Genomic DNA, 26,346 nt, shown 5'->3' with positions numbered 1-26,346 from the left:
AACATTTTTAAATAATGGAAGGAAATCCTAAGTTTCTATCAGATTTTAGTGAGAAGAAAGAGGTAAGTTTTATCCTACCCAAGTTCACAGACCTTCTGAAATCTACCTACATGGGGTTGTGAGGAAGGTCAATGGACCCTGACTTTAGAATCCCTGATATAGAGGGTTAGGGAGATATTGCACAGTCCAGATGTGTGATCCTCCTCCTCTATACTAATTCACATTGTATGTTTTTTGCAATTTGTCTTGTATATCTTATCTATCTTTGTATTCTCCTCAGTGGCTAGGCTACAACTTTGCATTTAGTAGACACTCAATAAATTTTTGAAACTGAATTCATTTGAGATGAGGATGGGCCTAACAATTTTAGTTTTGTAATTTGTAGACAGATTGTATAGGATCTTGAATATGGACTAAGGAATATGGACTTGATCTCCAGTAAATCAAATTAAGGGCCTCCTATGTGCATAGAGTGATGCTGGGTGCTAAGGCTATGACAATACAAAATATAGACCCTGCCCATGTGGAGCCTATATCTCACTGAGGGAATGTAGGTAAATAAATAAATAAATGTGTGTGTACACACATACACTTTATATACATGTAACATATATGTATGTTTATCTGCCTATGCGTATATTTACATACATGTGTGTATTATATGTAGACATGCATGTATGTGCACATGGCTGTATATGAAATTTGAAGAAAAGAAAGAACACTAATAATTATGACAATCAGGGAAAGTTTCCAATAAAAGATGGTACATTATCTGAGTCCTGAAAGAAGCTAGGGATGGTGAAGGATAGAGTTGAGGAAGAAATACTTTCCAGGCATGGGAAAGTATTCTGGGCAAAGGCAGGAGGTAAACTATCAAGTTTGGAAAACAGTGATTCATTCAATTTGAAACACAGAATGCATAACATAAATATGGAAAAGTATATAGAGCAGAATTATATTGCAAAGGGCTTTGGATGACAAACTGAAAAATTTGTATTTTATCCTGGAGGCAATAGGGAATTGTTGAAGGTCCTTGAGAGAGAGTGTGACATGGTCAGAGTAGAACTTTGGGGAAGATTACTTTGGCAGATGTGAGGAGGATGAATTGAAAGTGGTGATGTTGGAATTTTTTTAAAAAAGGAGTTATATGTTATATATGCTGTGGAGGAAAAATCAATAGTTAATTGGGTACTGTGGTTGGACAGAGACATGATCTAAGTGGAGTTTTAGGATAATTAACCTAGGAGATGGGATGGAGGACTTTGTAGTATCTAGGACTAAGTTCCTTTTTATCAGAGAAAATTTCTGAAGGTAATGAATATGAAATATTTGGGATAAAAGAAATGTATTATTTGTTGGTTTAGAGAAGAGATAATTTAGGTATTAAATAATGGACTGGGGAAAGCATGAATTTTATCAAATGCTATAAAGTCAGTTATAACCAGCTATTCAGTTGTCTTCAAGTTGATATACTTCCTATCCAGGAGCCAAATCTGTATCTTTCATTTTAATGTCCATAGATGACAAAATAATTTACCCAAAGTACCATTGGCCCATCAGTGGTATAGCAGTAACAGTCACGGGTGCCCAAGAGATTTCTATGTGAAGGGAAGCTCTGTCTACCTGAGGCAGTCAGCACAGAAGTCAGAAGTAGAGATTAGCTAGGAATTTCCTGGTCACCCTCTGAGGCAATCAGTGAATCAAATGGCATTTTTAAAGTTAGTACTATATACTAAGTACATAAAGTACTACTATGTACCTCAAGGACCTTGTATTTTATCAGAGGAGATACACAACTATCATAAGGGTTGTTGTTGTTGAGTTACTATCAGGCTCTTTGTGACCTCATTTGGGATATTCTTGGCAGAGATACTGGAATGGTTTGTTACTTACTTTTAAAGTTCATTTTGGAGATGAGGAAACTGAAGCAAACAGGATAATCACTTGCTCGGGAACACATAGCTAGTTCATATTTGAACTCATTTGATATTTTGATTTGACCATTTGATAGTCTCATAGCACAGATTGGGAAAATAACTTTTTTGCTTTGTTTGACTGTACATATAACTGAGACAAAAATCTCTGTTATAAATATGTACAGATGGGGAGAAGAGAAGAGGAGAGAAGGTGTATTGTTATTTTTAAAAATTTTTTTTTAAAAAGGAAAATAAGACTATATTTTTCTGATCTAAGCTCATGGATCTCCTGAAATCTATTCACAGCCCTACACAGACTCCAGAATAAGAACTCCTGCTCAACAGCTCCATAACTAGTTTTGGAGAGTTATCAAAAGGCAAGGGGATACAGGAGGGAGAAGAGGTGAATCTTCATTCAAATAAAATAAACTGTATTTTTTTAAAAAAGGCCAATGTCTTGACTGCACATTACTATTTCCAAAGCCACTTTCCTTTATAGATTATGCTCATCCTTCCCCCATCCCCAGAAAGATTCTGTGGAATTAAGTAGGAGATTGGGTAGAGAAGAGCTGGAAAAGGTTAATAAAGGATAGGTTGTTAGTCATTCCTCTCACTGCCAATCTGACCCAGCAGCTAAAAAAGTTGAGCCCCCATTCACCTTCATTTCCAAGAAGTGAAGAAACATGGACTGTATTAGAGAACACTATGTTAAAGGGTGATTTAATTTGTATTTATTATACTGTTTGCAAGGTGATAAGGAACTTAGAAATGATGGTCTTGTTCTCCACCAAGGCAGACTGATTACCCAGTGCCCTTCAGGATGGTCTGACTGGTGGTTATTCAGCTTTTTCTGTAAACATTCAAAGAAGTCTTTGAATCGTTACTGAAAAGTTTTTCCCTTGATTCAGGAGTTAAAATGTGGTTCTTGGAGGGGTTCTGTGCCTTGCTCCTACTTTTGCCCCCTGGGGTAGAAAAAGAACTCCATTTCTCTTAGATCTGCTGTTTTGATAATCTGAAAGATTTTATGCTCCTGGGATTCTCCTAAGCCTCTTCCCCAGCCTAAAACCTTAGTTTCAAACTCTTCCTCACAATCCTGGTTGCTTTACTCTGCATAATAATAATAACAATAATAATAATAATAATAATAATAATTAGAATTAGAATTTATAAATTACTTTAAAGTTTGCAAAGTGCTTTACAAATATTTCATTTTATCCTCAAAAAATCTGGGTCCTGGGGTCTGCTATTGTTCCTATTTTACAAATAAGAAAATCTAGACAGGCTGTTGTTTACACATGGTCACACAGATAGTCTGAAGATAGATTTGGACTCAAGTCTTTCTGACTCCAGGTGTGGCATTCTCCAGGCTGTCAAATGGAATTTTCTATTATTCAGCTAAAGAGAAAGACCACATATAGCTTTAAGTATGATTTATGCATTTTAAATTTTGCAAAATATTTTACAAAGAATAGCTCATTTGATTATAAACAAAAAAAACAAAAACAAAAACAAAAAACAAACACTCTTTAAGGAAGAAGTAATAGCATCTCATTTTATGGAAGGCATATGAAAAATTAAATGACTTTCCCAGGATCTCATAGCACAGAAGCATTTGACTTGGGATAGAAACGCAGATCTTTCTTATTACAAAAACAATTCTCTATCCAACCTGCTGCCTGTAGATTAATAGATATATCTTTAGTATTTACACCTGTAAGCTTTTGTGGACCTGGCATTGTAAGTACTTAAATAGCTAGAACTCACTTATGGCTCCGGATACTATAGTAGAATAAGCCTTGGACCTAGAGGACTTTGGATTCTTTGACTTATTAGCTGTGAGACCACAGACAAGTCATTTCATTTCTCTGGACTTCAGTTTTCTCATCTTTAAAATGGACAGATAAACACTTTTGCTATTTTTCTTATAGGAACTATTGCTAGAAAAATGCTTTATAAAGTCTAAACATGACAGAATTGTGAGCAGAATTTCATTAAACAGTCTGACATTCAGATTAAGTGACAGAGCTTGAAACATAACCTAATTAAGAAAGAAAGAAAAAAAGAGGGAAGGAAGAAGTAAAAGGAAAATAGAAAGAGAGGGGAAAAAATGAAGAGACAAGAAGAGAAAGGAAAAGATGAAAAGATAGGAGGAAGGAAAGGAATAAGGAGAAAGAAAAAAGGAAGGAAGGGAATGAGGGTTGGAGGAGGAAGAAAAACAGGAAGGAAGAGGAAAAAGAGAGCCCCACCCTCAAGGAGCTTACATTCAAATAGGGAAGAGCAATACTCACATATTTGTATGTATATAAGAATATATGTCTATATAAACATATACATACTTATATATGTGTGTATGTGTGAATTTGTATAGATATAGTCAATAAGAACAAAAAAGTTAGATGGAATGAAGACTGGAGCCACAGTGCTAATGAGTGAAAATGACAATTAGGTTGGTCTAACTGACATGTTCTTTCCAAGAATTATAGGGTTGTATAGATTATGTTCTCAGAGCTAAAACTGGAAAATTAGAGGGGGATGGGAAAGAGTAAATTCAAAGTGGCATATGGCATGATTTTCACCTTACTACCTTTATGGAGAATTCAAAACACTAGGGGAGAAAGTTGTTGGGTTTCCCTGTGAAGTGAAAGTGGTGAATTCTTTATTTTCTCCCTGCTGACTTGCATGGCCCTTCCCACCCATAATAGCTCCTATGCTGTAGGTAGCACTTTTGTGCTGTAAACAGAGGTGAGATATTATAAGAAAATTAAAATGATCTGACTTATAAAAAGAATGAAGTCATGGACAAAGTGCATTATCTAAATAAATACAGCATCTATATGTGAGGTTTATCTGCAATTAGTCCATAGAACATTATATTAATTATAACATCTTTCCTCTTAGATTAGCCAAAAGGCCATCCTAAATATTTCAGAGCATTAGAAACCATTTATGATCATAAGCGTTTTAGAGCTGGAAGAGATTTTAGCAGTCACCTAGCCTAACCACTCACATTAAATAGATAAAGAAACTGAGGTTTAGAGAGGGTAAAAATGCATTTAGGTACCTACAGTAACAGGGGAACCAAAGATAGTATATTGCATAACTGAAATTTGAACCCAAATTTTCTGGCTCCCAATCTAGAGATCACCATATATGCTGCTTCTTTCAAATGTGATGTCCTGAACTCCAAGGAAAAAAAATGTGACTATCAGCTAACAAATTGTGCTATGAAATGCCTCTGAAAGCAGTATCACAGAGGAAGGACAGTGGGCAGATTCACAGAAATAGCAAAGAAAGTAAAGTAAATAAAGAGACCAATGGTGACCAGCCTAAGAATTCAAAGAGTGGGGAGGAAAAATCAATGAGCCACACACACCATTTATGCTTCATTGATTTTTGCTACTCATTGTTCCTCCTTGGTAGCTATGTTTATGTCCTCATTCTACTTTCTGCTACTAGGCAGATCTAAGAATCAGCACAGCAAGCACCTATGAGAACTCATCCCCCCATAAGCCTCAGAGCCTGCTGTGGAAACAGGGCATTTGCCCAAGGTTTGTCTACTAGCTCTGCTGCAATTTATCTAGAAACAAGATTGATAAACAGGGATACCTGAAGAACTCCCTATAGAGAGAGTTTTTAACAGAGTGAAGAAAAGCACCCAGCTAGGAATAGAGTGGCTTGATGTTGTAAGCACTGTGATATGGCCAAAAGAGCTAATAGGAGAGTGGATTACATTGAGAGAGAGAGAATAAGGAGATAACAGTCCTTGCCATACCTCATCTGGAGGTCATGTTTAGCTCTGGGTTTCATGGTTTTAAGAGAAAAATGATTAAGACAGGGGATATATTATGGATGTTAAGGGGATATGATATGGAAGATGATCCAGGAAAAGAGACAGAGGAAGAAAAGGTTAGAAGGGTATGAGGAGGGGCAGCTAGGTGGCATAGTAGATAAAGCACTGGCCTTGAAGTCAGGAGTACCTGGGTTCAAATCCGGTCTCAGACACTTAATAATTACCTAGCTGTGTGGCCTTGGGCAAGCCACTTAACCCTGTTTGCCTTGCAAAAAAAAAAAAACAAACCTAAAAAAAAAAAAGAAGGGTATGACATATGAGGAGAAAACAAAGAGGGTATCTAAGAGTACAAAGTAGTCAACATCAGATCACTAGAAGGAAGGGGGAGTGAGAAAAAAAGTCATTAGATTTGTCAATTAAGAGAACATTGGTAAATGAAGAAAGCTATTTCAGTAGAGTATGATACTGGGCACCAGATTGCAAAGAACAGCATGACTTTACCAAATGTTTTACTAAAAATCTAGATAGACTGTAAATACAGCATATCCTTGATCTACGAGTCTAACTTTTTTTTTGACTTGTTCAGTAAAATGGCAATCATGATTACAAGAGGAAGGATGGTAAAACATGTGACCCATATACTTACTAATAGACAATGGACCCAAAATGCATACTTTTATAGGCAGAGAGCTTAGTTTTATTTGATTGGGCATATTTGTTAAGAATTTTATTTTTTCTTTCTTCCAAAGGGACAGGTAAAAAAATAAGAAAGGAAAAGAAAAGAAGAAAAAAGAGTATCATTGAAGCATTTTTTGAAAATGCTTGGAAGAAAAAAAATGTAGTATGAGAAGGAAAACAAATAGGATAACTTTGGAAGTTATATATGAAATTTATTATATACTTAATAGGAAAAGCAATATGATCATAACAGAGACACAGTTTCATGAACAATCCTCTTTTTGTGTTATACATATATATATATGTATATATATATATATATATATATATATGCTCATTTAACTTGGTTTTTGTTAAATTTCAGAATAAAAAATGCTAATATGCTCAAGAATTTTGTCTGGGAATTTAATTGTTGAATGAGACATTTGCCTTCCTTAAGTTTTGCAGCGTCTCTGTCATTTAGCTTGTGTCTTTCAAATATTACTGATAGTTCAGCAACCACAGTTGTTATTTCTGTTATTTCAGAATTGTGTGATTTGAACATCACAGACATTTAGGCCCAGTAGATCAAGAGCAGGACTTCAAGTCAAGAAGATTTGAAATCAAATCTTGCCTTAGACAATTATGTGATTGTGGGCAAGTCACTTATCCTGAGTCTCAGTTTCCTTATCTGTAAAACAGAGTTAAATAAAAGCTTTTACCTTATTGAATTGTTGTAAGGAGCAACCAAAGTATTTTGGTTCTCAGAAAGCATTTTGTAAAACCTAAAATGTTATTTCTATAAATATTAGCCATCATTATTTAGAGTTGGAAGGAAACTAAAGATTATTAGTCCAGCCCTCTCCTTTTATTGATAAGGGAACTGAAGCCTGAGTGAATGAAAATCAATTGGCTGAAAAGAGAAGAGCCAAGATTTGAATACAGGTCTTTGGACACTAAGTCTAAACTAAGTCTAACACCCTTTTCACTATACCACCCCCTTCAAACTCTGCCTCTTCCATATCATTCTAAGTCATGGTCAAATGTATTTTTAGAGGAAGCTCTGTAGTTCAGTGTATAGAATGTTGGACCTAGAGTTAGGAAGACCTAGGTTCAAATGCAGCCTTAAACAATTCCAAGTCACTTCAGGTACATCTGCCTTAGTTTCCTCATCTATAAAATGGGGACAAGAATAGCATTTTATGTGTGGTTCACATAAAATAACAATGCAACATTTTGCTGTTCAGTTATTTTCAATCCTGTCCGGGTCATTGTGACCCAATTCAAGGTTTTCTTGGAAAAAATCCTAAAGTGGTTTCCTATTTCTTTTTCCAGTCATTTTACAGATGTGGAAATTGAGGCAAACACGGTTAAATGGCTTGCCTGGGTCACACAACTAACATGTATCTGAGGCCAAACATGAACTCAGGTTTTCCTGACTCCAGGCCTAGTGCTCTAGCTACTATGCCACCTTGAGGTCCTATAATTATTTTTATTATTATCTAATTATTACTGCTAATGAAAGCTGTTATTATTAGTAGGATTGATATAGTTAATTATTATTCCCAAGAGCCTTGGGGAGAAACTACTAAAGCAATGTTCCCTATCATTTAATCAGACTCTTCAAAGTCCTTTGGATTCTAACTAGGATAGATAATAGCAAGAAACAGCTAGATAAAGCAGTAAACTAGCCATGGAGTAAGGAAAATTTGAATTTAAATCTAGTCTCACATGTTTATTCCTTGTGTGACCCTAGGCAAGTCCCTTAATCTCCATCTGCCTTAGTTTCCTTTACTGTAAAATGGGGATAACAGCAATACCTACCTCCCAGGACTGTTGTAATATTTGTAAAATGACTGGCACTTTAATAATGTTTGTTTTCTTCCCTCCTTCTTTCCAGGACCTATACATACTTACCTTAACTCAGTGATTTAAAATTTCTTAGCATCAGTATAATACAACAGAAAGAACTCTGACTGTGAACTCCTAGAACCTATGGTCAAATCCTGCTTTGGCCACTTAGACTATTACCTGTGTGACATTAGCTGGGTCACTCAGTGTTTAATCTGTAAAATGAGAGGTTTGGACTAGTCTTTGCTGTTCCTTCCAGTGCTAGACCTATGGTCTTAATACAGCTAAAACTCATAATCCATTGTTATTTATTACAGAACCTACTAGGCAGCCCAGTGATACAGTGGATAGAGGGCTCATGTTGGAGTCAGAAAGATCTGAGTTCAAATCCAGCCTCAGATACTTCCTATCTGTGTATTCCTGGGTAAGTCACTTAACCCTGTTTGCCTCAGTTCTGCATATGGAAAATGGACTGGAGAAGGAAATGGCAAACCACTCTAGTATCTTTGCCAAGAAAAAGCCAAAAGACACCAGAGTCAGACATAACTGAACAACAGCAACATAATGTTCACTTTTATTAAAATTCCTTTTATTTCTTATGGCTGATCTGTTGACTACAACATAAAAACCATGACAGTTCAAGCTCTTGTTTAAAAGCTTTCCATCCTCTCAGTAGATTTAAGTTGGGATCCTCAGTCAACCCCTTTTGATTTCTCTTTTGTCTCAAAATGCATAATGAGTGAATGTCAAAGGATTGCATCCCTTTACTACGAAGGAAGGAGATCTGACTGGGTTCATCCCTCTTAACTTTTCTGTGACTGAGACAGAACTAATTACAGAGCTATGTTCTTTCTAATTCCCACTCTGTACATGCAAACCTCCAAAATCTTTAGTGCTAAAAAGAATGATTATATTCAGTCATGCAGAAGCCCAAAGAAACCTAAGCTTCCCAACCCAGCTGCTCCAGGGAGTTGATCACATCTGTCAAATGTGTCAACTCAACACAATTAGGACTGGAGTCAGACAGGGTGATCTCAGGGGGAAGAATGAGACAGAATCCTCCCTTCTCTACCCTCCCTCCTCCCCTCAAGATGCCAACCAGACTAAATCACATCCCTCCCCACACTGGGAAGGAAAGTCAAATCACATTGTAGTTTCTCCCTGTTGCCTGTAGTTTGGAGAGTGTGGTTCTCACAAAATACTCACTTGGAAGTATTTTCCAATATTCCTTTGACTTCACTCATTTGTTCCTTCCCAAAGTAAACCACAGTGAGGTGGACTCTTCCATCTTGTTGGATGCACATCTCCCTAGAAAACCAAACACAAATCAATCTCATAAATGACTGGAGTCTTCTTTTCAGAGCAGTTAGTTGATAAACAATTATAAGCTCTTACCGTGTGCTAGAACCTGAGATACAAAGAAAGGCAAAAAGACAGTCCCTGCCCTCGAGAAGCTCACATTCTAGTGGGAAATATAATCTATAAAAATAAATGTACAACAAGCCATCTACAGGATACACAGGGAATAACCAACTGAGGGAAGGCATTAGAAGTAGAGGATTTGAAAAAGGCTTCCAATAGAAGGCGGGGTGTAGAGAAAGCCAGGACTTGGCAATGGTCATCATACAATACTGATGTTACATTGTACAATGTTCTTCTAGTTTGGCTCACTTCACTTTGTACGAGTTCATTTAAGTCTTTCCAAGTTTTTCTGAAGTCATACTGCTTCTCATCTCTTATTAAACAATAAAATTCCATTACTTTCATATACCACAACTTGTCCAGTCATTCTCAAATTGATAGACATCCCTTTAATTTCCAATTCTTAGCCACCACAAAAAGAGCTGCTAGAAATATTTTTATCCTAATAGAGACAATAGGATGCAATGGAAGATATCCTGCTGCTTTTTAACTCCACCCCAAAGTCCTTCACATATATTGATTTGCAAATCTCAAAGTGGTACAGAATATGAATTATTTTGCATCTATTATTTCATTCTATTTTTCTCAAGTCATTTAAAATAATTTTGCATTAACTTATTTTACTTCTTTTAAGCTCCTCTATAATCTATTTATAGAGAGATACTTTAAGTGTTATTCCCACTTTAAAGATGATGAAAATGAGACTCAGGGAATTTAAGTGAATTGACCAAGACCATACAATTCAGAAATATGGAGGCGGGGAAGGGTTCAATCTGGGTCTTCCAGGTTCCAAGTTCCATGCTTATTCCAGTGTCACCTCTCTCACTTTTTCACAACTCTATGAAGGAGGGAAGTTTTAACTTTCATTTTATAGAGGAGGAAATTGAGGAACAGAAATTATGCAGTTTGTTTGAATTAGTGGAGGGGCCAAACTAGAATCTCAGACTCCTGATGCCTGTTATGTGCAAAACACAGTAGCTGGGAAGAGTGGTCTGGTAACTACAATGAACTGTATTTCTCTGCCCTGCAGGTTGAAATGTTAGCTTTTATTTTCACACAGTCCCAGAGAGGAATAGTGACTGTTTCCCTGAACTTTCTCCCAGCAGTCTGACCCAAGTGAAACCATAAAAATTAAGTTTGTCCCATATGCTCAGCTAGCAACCCTTTCCTTCTTGTCTGACACCCCTGCCAGATACTGAGTGACTCTCTTGTTGAACAGGGCTCCTCCCACAAGGAAGAATCCTTTCTTCCCTCCCCTTCAATGTCCCAAGCTTTCAATTTTCCTGGCCCTCCTCCAACCCAATCAAACTTTTCTCTCAGGTAACTTAATTCCCTGGCATTGCTGCTTACTGGCATATTACAGATGCAAAATTTGACAAAAGAATCTGTTCCAGTAATGCATAATATCTGACACCTGCCAGGTAATGAATCTCTGAGTAGGATCCTTCTGCAGACAACCCCTTCATCCCAAAAGAATGATTATTGGTAGGAAATGCTGGTCAGTCAAGGGACATGTTATTATTCATTATCATTATTCCAGTCAGCAAACTATCAATAACAGGTTTCTTGCCAGGTGATAAGAGATGGCAGTGAGAGGCAAGGCATCATGAAAGTGAGATCTAAGCCGACTCACTGAAGGATTTGGTAGGATGTGGAAAGGAGGAAAGGAGAGGACAGAGGTAAAACCAAGTAGATCTGAATGCAAAAGGAGTTTTTAGGGGGTGGCACTTAGTCTAGAAGGAACCCAGACATGATGATAGTGTCTTTAGGAAGTAGAGTGAGGACAGTGGAGGTAATTATTCTATTGAAAAGGCCCTTCAAACCTTGAGATTCATGGTTGCAGATGCTGCTGCCTAAATCTTTACCTACCGACAATACAATTTCCTTTAGATAAAAGGGTCCTTTGATGAACTTGCCAGGTAATGTTTTAACTTCCTTTGCTGGGATAGAAAAGAACATACATACAAAGAGAAGTACAGGGGGAATTGGACTTTTAAATTACATCTGCCAGCAGGAAAAAAATCCATCCCCAGATCCAGGGGAGGGTTCCCTACTGTGACTAAATAATAGGCATCTCACTTTTTCAGCAATGTCTTTGGTATGTTTCATGCTGACTTTTTTAATCTTTTCAAAGTACTTCCCAATTTCAGAAAATAAGCTACCAAGACTCTTCGATCCCTTTACTGTTCCCTGAGAGGATGTGGATTTCCCAAAAGATATTTCTGAAGTGGTAATAACTATAAGGTTCACTTACAGGAAGAGTTCTGGGTAAATCATGATTATGGTTAGTTATAAATATAACTAAAATTAAAACATCAATGGAAATATTCTGTTATAAGCAATGGAATGACTCAAAGAACAAGGGCAAATTTAGATGACATCAATAAATTTCATTTATTAAAAATATCATCTGATTGTCTTCAAAAGATTTCACACAGGGTTCCTCCCTATAGTTCTCACTGGGCTCCATTTTACTTTGAAAGATAAGGGTTAATGCCAGTCAAGTTAAGGAAGGGAATTCTCGGGCTTCTTGTATTGCAAAAAATACTGTCTGTCCTCAATCAATTAACCAGTCTTCCAGACTATCATCTCCTGTCAGAGGTGGGAAGGACCTCTAAATGAACAGGAATTCCCCTAGTAACACAACCAACAAGTAGCCACCCAGTCTCTAGTTGGAGATTTCCAGTAAAACGGAAATCATTACTTCCCTAGAAAGTTCTATTTTTGCAAAGCTTACATTTATTATTCTCCATTTCTACTCATTATTTCATTGGAGGTAACGAATGACTTGGTGAAAAAACTTTCTACAAATGTGGGTGTTCAACTGTTCTGAAGCTGACAAGTCTTCGAGATTTGCCTGGGAGTGCTGAGAGTGGATGGGATTTGTCTAGGATCACACAGCCAGGTCCTGTCCTGGGTTAGATTTGAATCAGCAAATTCATGACTCAGAAATAAGTACTCTGCCCACTGTGGTAGGTCCCTTCTGCAACACACACACTTTTGAATTGAAAACTCTCTCTGTATCTTTGTACTTGCTGTCTTTCATTTTGTCCTTGAAAGTCAAACAAATCCTGCATAATCTAGGTGATGATAATGATTTGAATATAGCAATCATGCCTTTCCTAAATCTTTTCATTTTTCTAGCTAAAGACCCCTCATCATGCTGGTCATAGACTCCATATGTGCTCCAGGCTGTCAATATCCTTCCTAAAATACAGCCTCCAGACAACATGCTGCAGATTTAATCTGTCCAAGGAAGAGGAGAGCAGAGCCATCACCATCCCCATTTTATACATTATTTTCCTATTAATGGTGAAGGAAAGGTATGGGAATGATTATTTATTAAGGACCTGGATCTTCTGGGGTTTTCTTTTGTCCTTCATTCTTGAAGAAGACCATGACAACAGGGAGGTGATGTCATGACAAACATACGAATTGGATTTGAGTGAAGGGTGCTATGCTAAGTCACCAGCCTCATTTTCTCCTCTGAGATTATCTGGATTCAATGACCAGATATGAAACACAACTGAAGATGGTCCTGGATGCAAAGCAGTAAGGGTTAAGTGACATGCCCAAGGACACAAAACTAGTGTCAACTTTCTGAGGTCAGATTTGAACTCAGGTTCTGTTGACTCCAGTGTTGGTGTCCTATCCACTGTACCACCTCACTGCCCTTCATTAAGGATTATGCTAACTATTTTACAAATATTATTATACTGATCTTCACCCTTTAAGGTAAATGCTATAATTGCCTCCACTTTACTGTTGAGGCAAATGGAGATTAAGTGACTTGCCCAAAGTCACAAAGTTCTAAGTGTGTTTGAGGCCACATTTGAACTCAGGTCTTTTTGACTGCCAGCCCAACACTCTCTACTGCTGTACCTAGTGGCCAAGCATATTGAGATCTTGAAATCTCTTAAAGTCTCAAGCACTTTTATCACACTGCTGATTCATATTCATCCAATGTCTACCCTGTTCCTTCCACCTCAGCTTTTGTCATCTGCGTTGTCATTGATTACGTCCATCTCTAATCTGCTCCTCCAGAGTCTAGGTCTTCAGGACCTTTGTGGGAGGTGATCCACTTAGCTTTGTAGTTCCTATCTGGGTTCTTACCTGTCCTGAATGGTATCTTACTACAAGCTTACCCATCCTATTCTATTTAGCCAGTCATAGATCAGTCTGTGTCTCACATGCCATCTAGTCATTATCTCTGGGCAACTGTCATCTGCCATGCTACTAGGTAGTGCAAGTGGTTCTGGAGTCAGGAGAAGTGGAGCTCAAAATCAGCCTCAGACACTTAGCACTTTTACTAGGTGTGTGATCTTGGACAAGTCACTTAATAGTGACTGCCTTGCATCCAGGACCACCTCGAGTAATCTTGATTCATATCTGACCACTGGACCCAGATGGTTCTGGATGAGAAAGTGAGGCTGGTGACTTAGCACAGCATACACCTCACTCATATTCAATTTACTTGCATGACAGGGCATCACCTCCCTGATATCATGGTCTTCTTCAAAAATGAACAAACATCATCATTACTACAGCAAGTCCTCTGTCTTCTTCCTCCACCCCATCCTGCTTTCCACTTCTTCATCTGGGATGAATCAAATCAATACTACTATCTACCAAGACCTTCCTTCCTTAGCTACCATCTCCCTAAATGGGCTGTCTCTTCTGTTAGAATTGAAGTTCCTTGAGGGCAGAGGCTGTCTATCATTTTTGTCATCATATCCCTACACTTAGCAGATTGCCTGGAGCATAGTAAAATGATTAATCAGTACCTTTTAATCAATGCATTTTCTCATATTAATCTTTATCACAGAGCACTGAAAACCCTGAGGTTTTTTCATATAATTCTGAACTCCAGTTTCCTAAATGTTTTTAGGAGATTTTTCACAGTCACATTTGTACTTCTCATCTGCTAGACAAACTTTACTTAGTCCCTTTTTCATCATGACCCCTACAGAAGAAGACATGAAGGTCACAAACTACCATGACTTTTGGAATATTTTTTTTTCCTTTGGCAAATGACTTTTATTGTCCCTTCACTTCAGGGCCCAGAGATAATTAAAATGTGTACCTTGTTAGAAAAAAAGTGAATACCATTTATATTTTTCTTCCCAAAGGTTCCAAAGCATTTCACAGTAACTGAGCTCTGTTATTAAGCTATAGAAGTCTTCACAACTTTTCTACTCTCTACCCCCATCCCAAGAGTTAAGTTGTCATCACAGAATCATAGAAAGCTGGAACTGAAAAGGAGCTTCAAATCATCCCCAACTCCCTCATGTTACAGAGAGAAGAAAGGGAAAATCCTCTAGGTCACACACAGTGGCAGACTAGACTAGAACCCATTCTTCCTGAATCTGCTTGATCCAATGAAAAGGATTAAAGGAAAATTCAGGCACAGCTAGGATGCCCTGGGAAAGGGGAAAGGCATCATGAGGAAGAATTTCCTTTTGAAACTAAATATTTAAGTCCATAAGAGATGAGTGACTTAGAAGAACCTCTGAGAAATAAACATGATCACATTTTGAAGTGCTTTTCTTCTATCACCATCTAATGATACTTAATAATAGGAAGTAAGCAGAATGTCCATTTTTTTTAGCATAGTACAATTCTAACATTACCTAGTTTAGAAGGTAAGAAACAGGTCCAAGGGAACCAATCTAAGTTCCTAAGTCATCTGGTCATGAAATCTAAAGTTTTTTTGAAACCCAGTCTAATCTTCTTCCTATTCCCTAAGGCATTCATCTTGGCAGGATGAAAAGTCAATGCAATCATGTAATTTAAATAGCTATCAAGTCTCTTATTTTCTGAAGTAGCATTTAGAACATTAGCATCACTCAGCTCCAGATAACATATTTGCAAGACAGTCTTCCTAAAAATCATTTTTCCATGTTTAAAAAAAATGCACCAGCTGCATGCAATGAAGTGGAAATAAAGTACTGCCCATCTAGTGGGGGATGACTAAACAAAATATTGGAATAGATGATGAATCAGAAATATAACTTAATAAAATAAGACTATGAAGAACTCACAGAAGTATGGTAAGACATATAAACTGATACTGAGTGAAATAAGCAGAACCAAGAAAACAATAAGCATATTAACTACAACAATGTCAACAGAAAGAACAAAAAAAAAATAACTGGGCCCTGTGTAATTATACTTATCAATTACCTTCTTTGTGGCAGTGGGGACTATGGAAAATAGCATCAATCATCAGATATGCTCAAGGGTGTTGGTTTGCTGCATTGAACTCCTTGAAGGCATGGGTTATTGTTTTTGTGCCTTCTTATTTCTAGCACCTAGCACAGTGTCTGACATACAGCAGATACTTAATAAATGACTGATTAATTGACAGATCGGAGTAAAGTTTGGTAGGTTGAGAAAGGTATATTCAGAAATGAAGGTGATTAAGAATCAAAAGGAACCAATAAAAGAAGTTTGAAAGTTTTTTAAAGTTTACCCACTCTACCAGAAGGCACAAAAGCAGAGTAAGGGCTGACTTAAGAACTTTTAGGGTATTATTTGTTTTGTTTGATTTTTTTTTTTTTTAGTGAGGCATACAATACTCAAATTAAAGATTTCTCTTTGTTTTGCACAGAGATACAATGCATGCCCCAGGAGAAAACGAGAGAAGAGTCAGGAGGGAAAATTAGAGAAGCAGAATAGTAGAGAGGGGCTGGAAAAAAAGAATAACTCACAGGATAGTGTCTGCTTACTTCCAACTAAAAGAGATAAAGGAAAAAATCAGGCACAACTACAATACCCTAGGAAAGATGAAAGGCATCACAATAAAGAATTTCCCTCACAAGTTAAAGATCTGTCTTAGGTCCCTAAGAACCAATGATTCTAGAAGGAATTCAAAGGCATACATACTTTTAACATTTTGAAACTCTTTTCTTCCATCACAATGTTACAATAGGAAGTAAACAGTTGCTCACATGCCTAAAATTCTAGGGACCAGAGAAGCAAATGCTTGCAGATCTTTTTAGATTGGGAATTCTGAATTACAGTGGCTCTATCATTTGACTGACCACACTAAGGTCAGCAGGAATATGTTATTCTCCTGGGAGAAGGGGTGAATATGTTGCCTAAGGGAAGGTGAACCTTCTAATCCCCATAGCAAATGAGATACATCAAAAGTTGATCAGTAGTGGGAGAGGAAACCATCAATGGTACCTAATTCCATACTTGGGCAAGATAAGAATATTTTAACTCTGAGCCTGATTAAACACTAATGTTTTTAAATTTTCTTCATAGAATCTATTTTGCATCCTTTTAGTGTATCTTGCTTTCCTCCAGTCTCACTTTGAAATTCTTCATATCTTCTCATCATCCACATCCTTCTCATCCTTGTTTAGGAAATAAGCCTAAAATCTTTACATAGCAAAAGAACCAAAAAGGAAGAGTGAGGTTGACTTTGGGAGTGAAATATCTTGAGGGACAATTGAAGAAACAGCAGAAAAATAGCCCAGGGTGAGGACAAATTAACAATGAGTTTTGGATCAATGTGATACTGAGAAAAGAGAAAAACACCTCACCTAAGTGGGAAGGGCGGGGCAGGGAGAAGGGGGAGAGAAAACTAAGAGGCAAGAAATCACAAAGAGAAATGATTAATCCTATCACAAGTTGCTGGAAGGGAGCCCTCCTTGGCTGGGAAATTTACTTGCCCAAAGCAGTGACAGGAAAAAGAAACATGGAACATAGTAAATGGCAAAGAAAATGTAAGGAAGAGGAAACCAACCCAATGGAAAACAGCAAGAACTAGGGAGTTTTATATTCTGGGAAGGTGGTCCTAGCGACTGTATGAGGATAAAAAGAAAAGTAGAAAACTGTTCTAGACATGGGTTTCACCATCCACACCTTGCATTTGGCATTTTGTACACACTGCCTAGCATGATCAATTATCTCTTTATGTGTCTATCTCCTATTTTCTCAATTTGATTAGCAACAATTTTAGGAAATCTTGTCTTGAATTCAAGAAATGTTCCAATACAGACACTGCTATACTTTACACTGGTCAAACTACATCTGGACATTGGATTTCAGGGCTTTGCCTAGAAGAAGGTAATCAGGATGGTAAAGGCAAAAAAAAATTGTCAAAAGAAGTGGGGATGTTTAGCTTAGAGAAGGGAAAACTTGAGTAGGAAGGATTATGGCCTTTTCCCAAATATTGGGAAGGAAATTACCTGGGAAAAGAATTAGATTTTTTCTGTGTAGCTCCTAGAACTAGAAACAGTAAATAGAAAGTAGAAAGAAGCAGTTTAGGCTTTATGTAATGAAAAAACCTTATGACAATCATAAATTTTAGAGAGTGATATGCTGCCTTGTAAGGCTGCCTTCCCCAAGGTCTTTTCTAATGCTTAGATTCAGAGTCTGATTAAACAATAATGCTTTAAAATTTTTCTTAGACCTGCTTTGCATTTCTTTAATCACTGATGTTTTTCTCCAGCTTTCTTTTGTGTTTCTCTATATCCTCTCAGTGGAAAACTAAAACTTATGCTTTAAGTGTCTGAGTATCTCCTTTGATCCTCATAATAACCTTGTGAGGTAAGTATTATAGCTATTATCCCCATTTTACAGAAAAGTTAAGTAATTTGCCCGTGAGCAAAAAGATAATGGGAGTCAGAGGTAGGATTCAAACACAAGCTTGTCCTGACTCCAAGCTTAGCAAATTTTCCACTGTACCATATTGCATCTATAGGTGAAATAAGTGATTAGTTATGAGAAAGTGAGGAAAGGAATTTATGTTTTATAGAGGAAATAGCCAGGAAGGATGAAGGAAAAAACTATCAAGGGGACTGATGTAGAATCAGAGGTCTTGTAGTGAGGAATGAGATCTTACAGGATGTAAAGCAAGTTAATTTACCTCTGACTGTGTACAAAAGGAATCCCTCTCTATAAAAAGAAGTAGATAAACTTGCAACAGGAAAGCAAGAGACCATAGAATTAGAATTCTGGCTGAATTAGTGAATAAATTGGCACCAGTCTAAGTCTCAGATGCCCATATTTGTGTTATACCTTTTGAAGGCCAGGTCACCAAATTGTCAGGAAGGGGAGGTTTCATAAGGAATTGGGACCCATGTGGGGAGAGAAATGGGTTCTCTGAATATATGATTTCTGCAATACCCAGTCAACTGGGGACCTGGGAGGGGCATCTTTTTTTCGATAGAAGATAAAAGGTTGGGGCCGCTAGGTGGCATAGTGGATAAAGCACCGGCCCTGGAATCAGGAGTACCTGGGTTCAAATCTGGTCTCAGACACTTAATAATTACCTAGCTGTGTGGCCTTGGGCAAGCCACTTAACCCCGTTTGCCTTGCAAAAACCTAAAAAAGAAAAGAAAGATAAAAGGTTATGATTTTTTTTGCAAGGCAATGGGGTTAAATGGCTTGCCCAAGGCCACACAGCTAGGTAATTATTAAGTGTCTGAGACCAGATTTGAACCTAGGTACTCCTGATTTCAGGGTCGGTGCTCTATCTACTGTGCCACCTAGCTGCCCCAAGGCTATGATTTTTGTGCCCCAGGTGTGCCCATTTCTCTTTGAGACATCTGTTCTTAAGGGCATTTCAAAAAAAGAATACTCTTTGTTTCCCTAATGGTGGTTCTGAGTTCTTGGTAAGGTGCTTTTTTCTTACGATAGGCATTTTGGTAGTGCTTACATGCACAAATACTCTCTTTCTCTCTCTCTCTCTCTCTCTCTCTCCCTCTCTCTGTATACATATATATATATATATATATATATATATATATAGTAATGATATGGAGATTTTTAACACCATACCTTATACATAAATATACATGTGTATACAAAATATATATACCTAATAATGTCATTCTACCATAAGCAGATTTGGTTTACTTTATTTTGGGGGGCGGGGTTTGCAAGGCAAATGGGGTTAAGTGGCTTGCCCAAGGCCACACAGCTAGGTAATTATTAAGTGTCTGAGACCAGATTTGAACCCAGGTACTCCTGACTCCAGGGCCAGTGCTTTACCCACTACGCCACCTAGCCACCCCTGGTTTACTTTATTTTCTAGCCAATTTGTGCTGTTACGTATTCTCTCTCTGTGATTTCTCCAAGGTCACACAGCTAAGGTATTATTAAGTGTCTGAGGCTGGATTTGAATTCAGGGCTGGTACTCTATCCACTGTGTCACATAGTTGCCCCTGTTTCATGTTCTTAAAAGAAATTATTAGCAAAATGGCTTTATAGAGATATAGTCTGTAGGGCGGCTAGGAGTACCTGAGTTCAAATCCGGCCTCTGACTTAATAATTACCTAGCTGTGTGGCCTTGGGCAAGCCACTTAACCCTGTTTACCTTACAGAAAAAAAATCTAAAAAAAAAAAGATAGAGATATAGTCTGTGGCCAGAGAATAAAATTAAAAGTAACTGGCTTACAGTGGAACCAAACTCATGACCTCAGTAATGATCAACTGAACTAATGTATATCAATAAGCTGAAAAGGTTTTTTTTTCCCCCAGAGGTACCATGTTTTAATGAGTTATATGCTAATTTATTGTTTTTAGTCTGATATAATATCTCTGTTAAAACTCTGACTGCTCTTGAGTTAATGATGATCCTTCAGAATTCTGAAAAAGAAAGTACTGAGATTAACCTCCTTTAGTGATGCTTTTTTTAGCAATTATTACTGTATAGGTCATGTGGAAGCCTAGTTAATTATTCTTGAATACCAGTTTTTAAGCCAAAGGGTATGTACCACATGAATGAGATAGGACTTAATACTCTGTGACTAATTTGATTTTCTGTTAGTTTTAAATGTTGATATTTGTCAATGTAAAGGACAAAAGAAAAATAAAGCCATAAAAAATTATAATACAAATATTTCACTCCCTCCAGCCATGTGACACTGTCAGTTCCAGGATTATGTCTCCATTTTCAAAGTTATGTTCTAAAGATCATACATACACATAGATTTTTGTATGCCTTCTTTTATACTTGTCATGTAACTTTCCTTTCTGTTTACTCAACAACAAATACTTTAAAAATTACTATTATGTTTTATAGTATTATACTAGGAAAAAGCATGCCTATTAGATTTACAAAATACAATAATTATTTGAAATTAACCTAACACATAGGATTTTACTAAGAAGCAGCCAGAAAGGAATTGGTAATATTGAACTTTGAGCCAATCCATGAAGCCAAGACACATGCAGAAATTTTAAATTACTTTTCTCTATAAGCTAAGCTATTTTATGAAATTGTTTGATTTGGACACTAAACATAAGTGGTTGCAATCCCTCTTTCCTCAAAGTTTCCTAAAAATGAAATGACGAACTCCTCTGAATTGCCTTCATCTTAAGGGAAATGGATACAAGCCATGGGAAGTTAACCTTCAAAATCCCTCTCTTCCATTGTTATCAAATAAACCGTTTTTCCTCAAAGTCTCTTCTTCTTTCTCCCTCTCCTTCTCCTTCCCCTTTCCCCTTCCCTTCCTCTTCTTTCTTTTTTTTTAAATTAAGTTTTATTTTTTATTAAAGAAATTATTTGAGTTTTACAATTTCACCCCCAATCTTACCCCTCCCCCCGCCATGGAAAGCACTCTGTCAGTCTTTACTTGTTTCCTTGTTGTACCTTGATCCAAATTGAATGTGATGAGAGAGAAATCATATCCTTAAAGAAGAGACAAGAAGTCTAAGAGGTAACAAGATCAGACAATAAGATACTTGTTTTTTTTTCTAAATTAACTTTGTTCTAAATTTTCTAAATTGAACTTTATTCAAACTCCACAGCTCCTTATCTGTATACAGATGGCACTCTCCTTAGCAGACAGTCCAAAATTGTTCCCGATTGTTGCACTGATGGAATGAGCAAGTCCTTCAAGGTTGAACATTACCCCTATGTTGCTGCTAGGGTGTACAGTGTTTTTCTGGTTCTGCTCATCTCACTCAGCATCAGTTCATGCAAATCCCTCCAGGCTTCCCTGAAATCCCATTCCTCCTGGTTTCTAATAGAACAATAGTGTTCCATGACATACATACACCACAGTTTGTTAAGCCATTCCCCAATTGAAGGACATTTACTTGATTTCCAATTCTTTGCCACCACAAACAGGGCTGCTATAAATATTTTTGTGCAAGTGATGGTTTTTACCCTTTTTCATCATCTTTTCAGGATATAGACCCAGTAGTGGTATTGCTGGGTCAAAGGGTATGCACATTTTTGTTGCCCTTCGCCTTCTTTCTTCTTCTTTCTCTTCTTCTTCCTCTTCCTTCCTCTTCTTCTTTTCCTTCTCCTTTCTTTCTTCTTCTTCCTCTTCCTTCTTCTTCTTCCTCTCCTTCTCCTTCTCCTTCCCCTTCTTTCTTTCTTCTTCCTTCTTCTTCCTCTCCTTCTTCCCCTTCTCCTTCTTTCTTTCTTCTTCCTCTTCCTCCTCCTCCTCCTCCTCCTTCTTCTTCCTTGTTTTTGCAAGACAGTGGAGTTAGATGACTTGCCCAAGGTCACACAGGCAATTATTAAACATCTGAGGTCAGGTCCTCCTGACTCAAGAGCTGGTTCTCTATCTACTGCACCACCTGGAATTCCCTTATAAAGCCTTTTCTGATAGTTACTAACTATATGCACTCTAACCCCTTGGGTTAGTGTTTTTTGTCACACCATAGTTTTCCAGATCTCTTTGTCTAATATCTCCTTAACCTCACTTTCTGTATCTACATTTTATTTTTAATCTTTCTGATAATACTCTAACAATGACCTCCTGTCATTCCACCTCTTCCCTTGTCCCACTTCTAATAGACCCTTTTCATACCCTCATCAAGACTTCCAATTTTTTCACTCTTTAGGACTTTCTCATGCCATTACTCTTACTCTGATTTTACTTTGCTTTTGTTCCAGCCACATCCCCAAACTTAGCAGATTTAGCTCAAAAATCTGCTCTTGAGTCTGACCCCTTGACCTATTATCACTCTGCTTTTACCAAATGTTACCCCTGGACTACATCTGTCTTCTGCCTCCCCCCTCATCATCAGGAGAGACTGAATATAGCTACAGGTCTCACAACCGTGTAATGGGTAACATTACAAATTCATGCTATCCAATCTTTACTCGAACTTCATAGCAACAATGCAGTCCTTACCCACCCCTCTTCCTAAATGACCTTGCTGCTTAACTTTTCTGAGAAAGTTTTAGAAATTTTATGTGAGATCCTTCTTCTTTGATTCTCTTCATTTCAACCTTTATCTCTCATCTCTCTCTCTCTCTCGCGCTCTCTCTCTCTCTCTCTCTATCTATCTATCTATCTATCTCTCTCCACAATCATCATCTCTTTCTCTGTCTCTACCCATCCCTCTCCTTTGCTCCTTCTTCACCCTAGTCTTTGACAAAGAAGCATCCATTCTCCTTGCCTAAACTAGCTTCTCTTTATATATCCACTTGATGATACTCATTCTCATTTTCTTCAGCAGACTGTATCCTCAATCATACCCTCTCAAATCTTCAGTCTCTTCCTGATTGTTTCCTTACTGCCTTCAAAAATATCCATGTCATTCCATTCTTAAATACCTTCATTAGACCTGACCATCTAGACTTTTTCCCTTATATTTCTCCTCTTTCTCTCAGGCAAACCCCTTGAAAAGTTGTCTATTCTTTCTGCCTCCTCTTCCTCTTCTGTTTTACTCCCTTTTCAAGCTGAAGTCCAACTCCATTGTTGCTGTTCATTGTTTATTTGTTCTTCAATCTTGTGTGATTCTTCATGACCCCATTTGGGGTTATCTTAGTAAAGATCCTGGGTGATGTGCCATTTCCTTCTCCATTTCCTTCTCTATCATTTTACAAATGATAAAACTGAGGCAAGCAGGTTTAAGTAACTTACCCAGGATCATATAGTCAATTAAATATCTATGGCTAAATTTGAACTCAGGTTCTCCTGAAATAATGCTCTAGTTCCTGCACACAGCTACTAACTGCCTCATCTGGTACAAACTCCCTAACAGTTATTTTGATGACATTTTTTCCCAGTCTAAAGATCACTCCCCTTGGCAGGAAAAGTATAACAAAAAGGGGGTTGAGCAGTTTTGCCTTCTCTCTCATCCTTCTGTAGAATTCTGATTCATGAGCTCTCACCTAGTCCCTCTCTCAACCTTTTGAAGTCTGTTCTCCCCACATCTAGGAGACATTTCAGACTTGACTTTTCTATCCTCAGTTCTGAATCCTAAGATATAATGGTAACTTTCCCTCAATATTTCCACCAATTCCATACAAGTCATCAATTTTTCTTTGTTAATAATCTAGAATAGACCTTTTCTTTATTAATTATTCTACTTCTTTAATAAAAGAAAATTCTCAGAACAGCTAGGAGGCGCAGTAGATAGAATGCTGGACCTGGAGTCAGGAGGACCTGAGTTCAAATCTAACCTCAGACACTTACTACTTATTTATCTGTGTTACTTCGTCACCTTATGTGTAAACTATAACAAAACCTGCTGGTAGATCTTCCTGCTACAAATCTCTTCCCATACCAGTCTAGCTTCCCCAACCTAACAATGATTTTCCTAGAGTTCAGGTTTGATCATGTCATCCCCCTTAATAAACTGCCATGACTCCATATTAACTGCCCAGGATCAAATATAAAATCCTCTGACCTTAAAAATCCTTCATAATCCAACCCCTTCTGATTTTTTCAGGCTTCTCACAGCTAACTCCCTTCCATATATTCTGCAATTCAATGACTCCCTTTCTTGTCACTCACATGATATTCCAACACAAACCTCTCTGCATTTTTTTCTGGCCAGTCCTCATGCCTTAAACTTCCTCCCTCCTCATCTCTAGTTCCCAGTTTCCCTGTCTGCTTTCAAATCTCAGCTAAAATTCCACCTTCTGAAAAAAAGCCTTTTCCCAACCTTGCTGTCCTTGTGAGCCTATCTGCAACATATGCACACATAGTGACATATATATGTGTGTATATGTGTGTGTTCATACATGAGTGTAATAAGCTCAAAGGGATGGCATTAAGCAAAGATGAAGAAGAATATAGTTTCAGACATGAGTAACTCTGTGTATGTATATACACATATGTATTTTAGACATGTACATATATACATATATATATATATATATATATTATCTGTATAAATAGACAAATAGAAGCTTAAACTTGGCTAGGCTTCGGTAGCTTCCTGTGATGCTATATACACATGAATATATGTACATTGTTCTCTTCATGTTGTCTCTTCCCAATAGATTGTGAGCTCCTTGAGGGCAGAATTTGGATTTGCTTTTTGTTTTGATTTGTTTTTTTTTTTTGCAAATTCTTCATATCCCTAATGCTTAATGTAGTAACCAGCACAATCTAGGTGCGTAATATTTATTGAACGATTGAGATTCTCTTTGAAACAAATAGGACTACAAATCATGGAATTCCAGCATCTCTGAAGAGTCAAAATTATGGTTCATTCAAATTGAAAAAGAAAGATATATAGTCATTAATTTATTTTGTTTCTCTAGATATGTATATTGCAGGAGCTTTGTTTTTCTTTTGTTCTCAACTAGAGGGGTGAGTATGGGAGAGAGAGAGGTGACAGATTTTTGCTAGTTGAAAAATACAAAATTTAATTTAAATAATACGTTCATAAACATAAATAGCACAGGAAGAAGGCAAAAGATATTTTCAAAATGATATATAATGGGAAAAATGGAGGTAGAGAGAGAAGACAATCATATAGCAAGAGCAAACAATAGCCAATGAACAACTTACAAACTGCATTAAAATCCTGGAAATGTCAAAAATACTAGGGTCATGCTGGTTAGGCTATTGTGAAGGATGGAGAGGAGGAAATGGTCAGAAGTCCCTACTGCAGGATAAGCAGATATGGATGGACCATAATCTACACCACCCTGATGGAGACACTAAGTCACCAAATATGCAGAGGGGTAGAAATTAAAGACATGGAAGAAAATGAGATTGCTAAGAGAAAGGGTGTAGAGAGAAGTGATAAATAAAAGAACTCAGAACAGATCCTTGGGGGACATTAATATATTAGGGGGCAGGAGGAAGAACATGAATAGGCAAAAACTGAGAAGAAATAGTCACACAAGTAAGAGAAGAAACAAATGATACTGTAATGTCAGAAGACATAAGAAGAGAAAATCAAGAAATAAGAGAGTGGTCAACAATGACAGATGTGGCAGAAAGGTGAAGGACAATGTTCACTGAGAAAAAGGTCAATGAAACTAGCAATTAACTTGCTGCAGAACCAGGATAATGTCATACATAATAACAGCAACATGGTGTAATGATCCACTGTGACAGACTTAACACTTCTCAGCAATACAATGATCCAAGACAATTCCAAAAGACTTATGATGAAAAATGTTATCCCCTTCAAGAGAAAGAACTGATGGAATCTGATTGCAAATTGAAACATATTATTTTCATTTTTTGTTTTTTTCTTTCTTGTGATTTTTCTCTTGTTCTGTTTCTTTTTTCACAATATAACTAATGTGGAAATATTTTTAAGATGATTGTAATGTATAACCTATATCAGACTGCTTGCTGTCTTAGGGAGGGGAAAGGGAAGAGAGGAAGAGAGAAAAATTTAGAATTCAAAAGCTTATTAAAATGAAACTATCTTTATATGTAATTGTAAAAAAAATGTTATTAAGTAGGGAGAGGGGAAGAAGCTGTTGCTAACTTTAAAGAGGGTAGTTTGAATAGGTCACTGGAAATAGAAGTCAGATTTCTA

The 26,346-nt window shown here is 37.2% G+C and overlaps 1 protein-coding gene across 8 annotated transcripts in view; it reads right to left on the bottom strand.

Annotated features, from left to right (window-relative positions):
• The window catches only part of CSGALNACT1 (chondroitin sulfate N-acetylgalactosaminyltransferase 1), a 426,592-nt gene that overhangs the window by 45,420 nt on the left and 354,826 nt on the right, over positions 1-26,346 (bottom strand). For all 8 annotated transcript variants that reach the window (XM_074209074.1, XM_074209073.1, XM_074209070.1 and 5 more), the window contains one exon: positions 9,421-9,522. In XM_074209074.1, coding sequence (XP_074065175.1) covers positions 9,421-9,522 — 102 coding nt within the window. The remainder of the gene's footprint in view (positions 1-9,420; positions 9,523-26,346) is intronic.

The sequence above is a fragment of the Macrotis lagotis genome, chromosome 1, assembly GCF_037893015.1.
Source record: "Macrotis lagotis isolate mMagLag1 chromosome 1, bilby.v1.9.chrom.fasta, whole genome shotgun sequence".
NCBI classification, from domain to species: Eukaryota; Metazoa; Chordata; class Mammalia; order Peramelemorphia; family Peramelidae; genus Macrotis; species Macrotis lagotis.
This window is presented reverse-complemented; position numbering and strand designations above follow the sequence as displayed.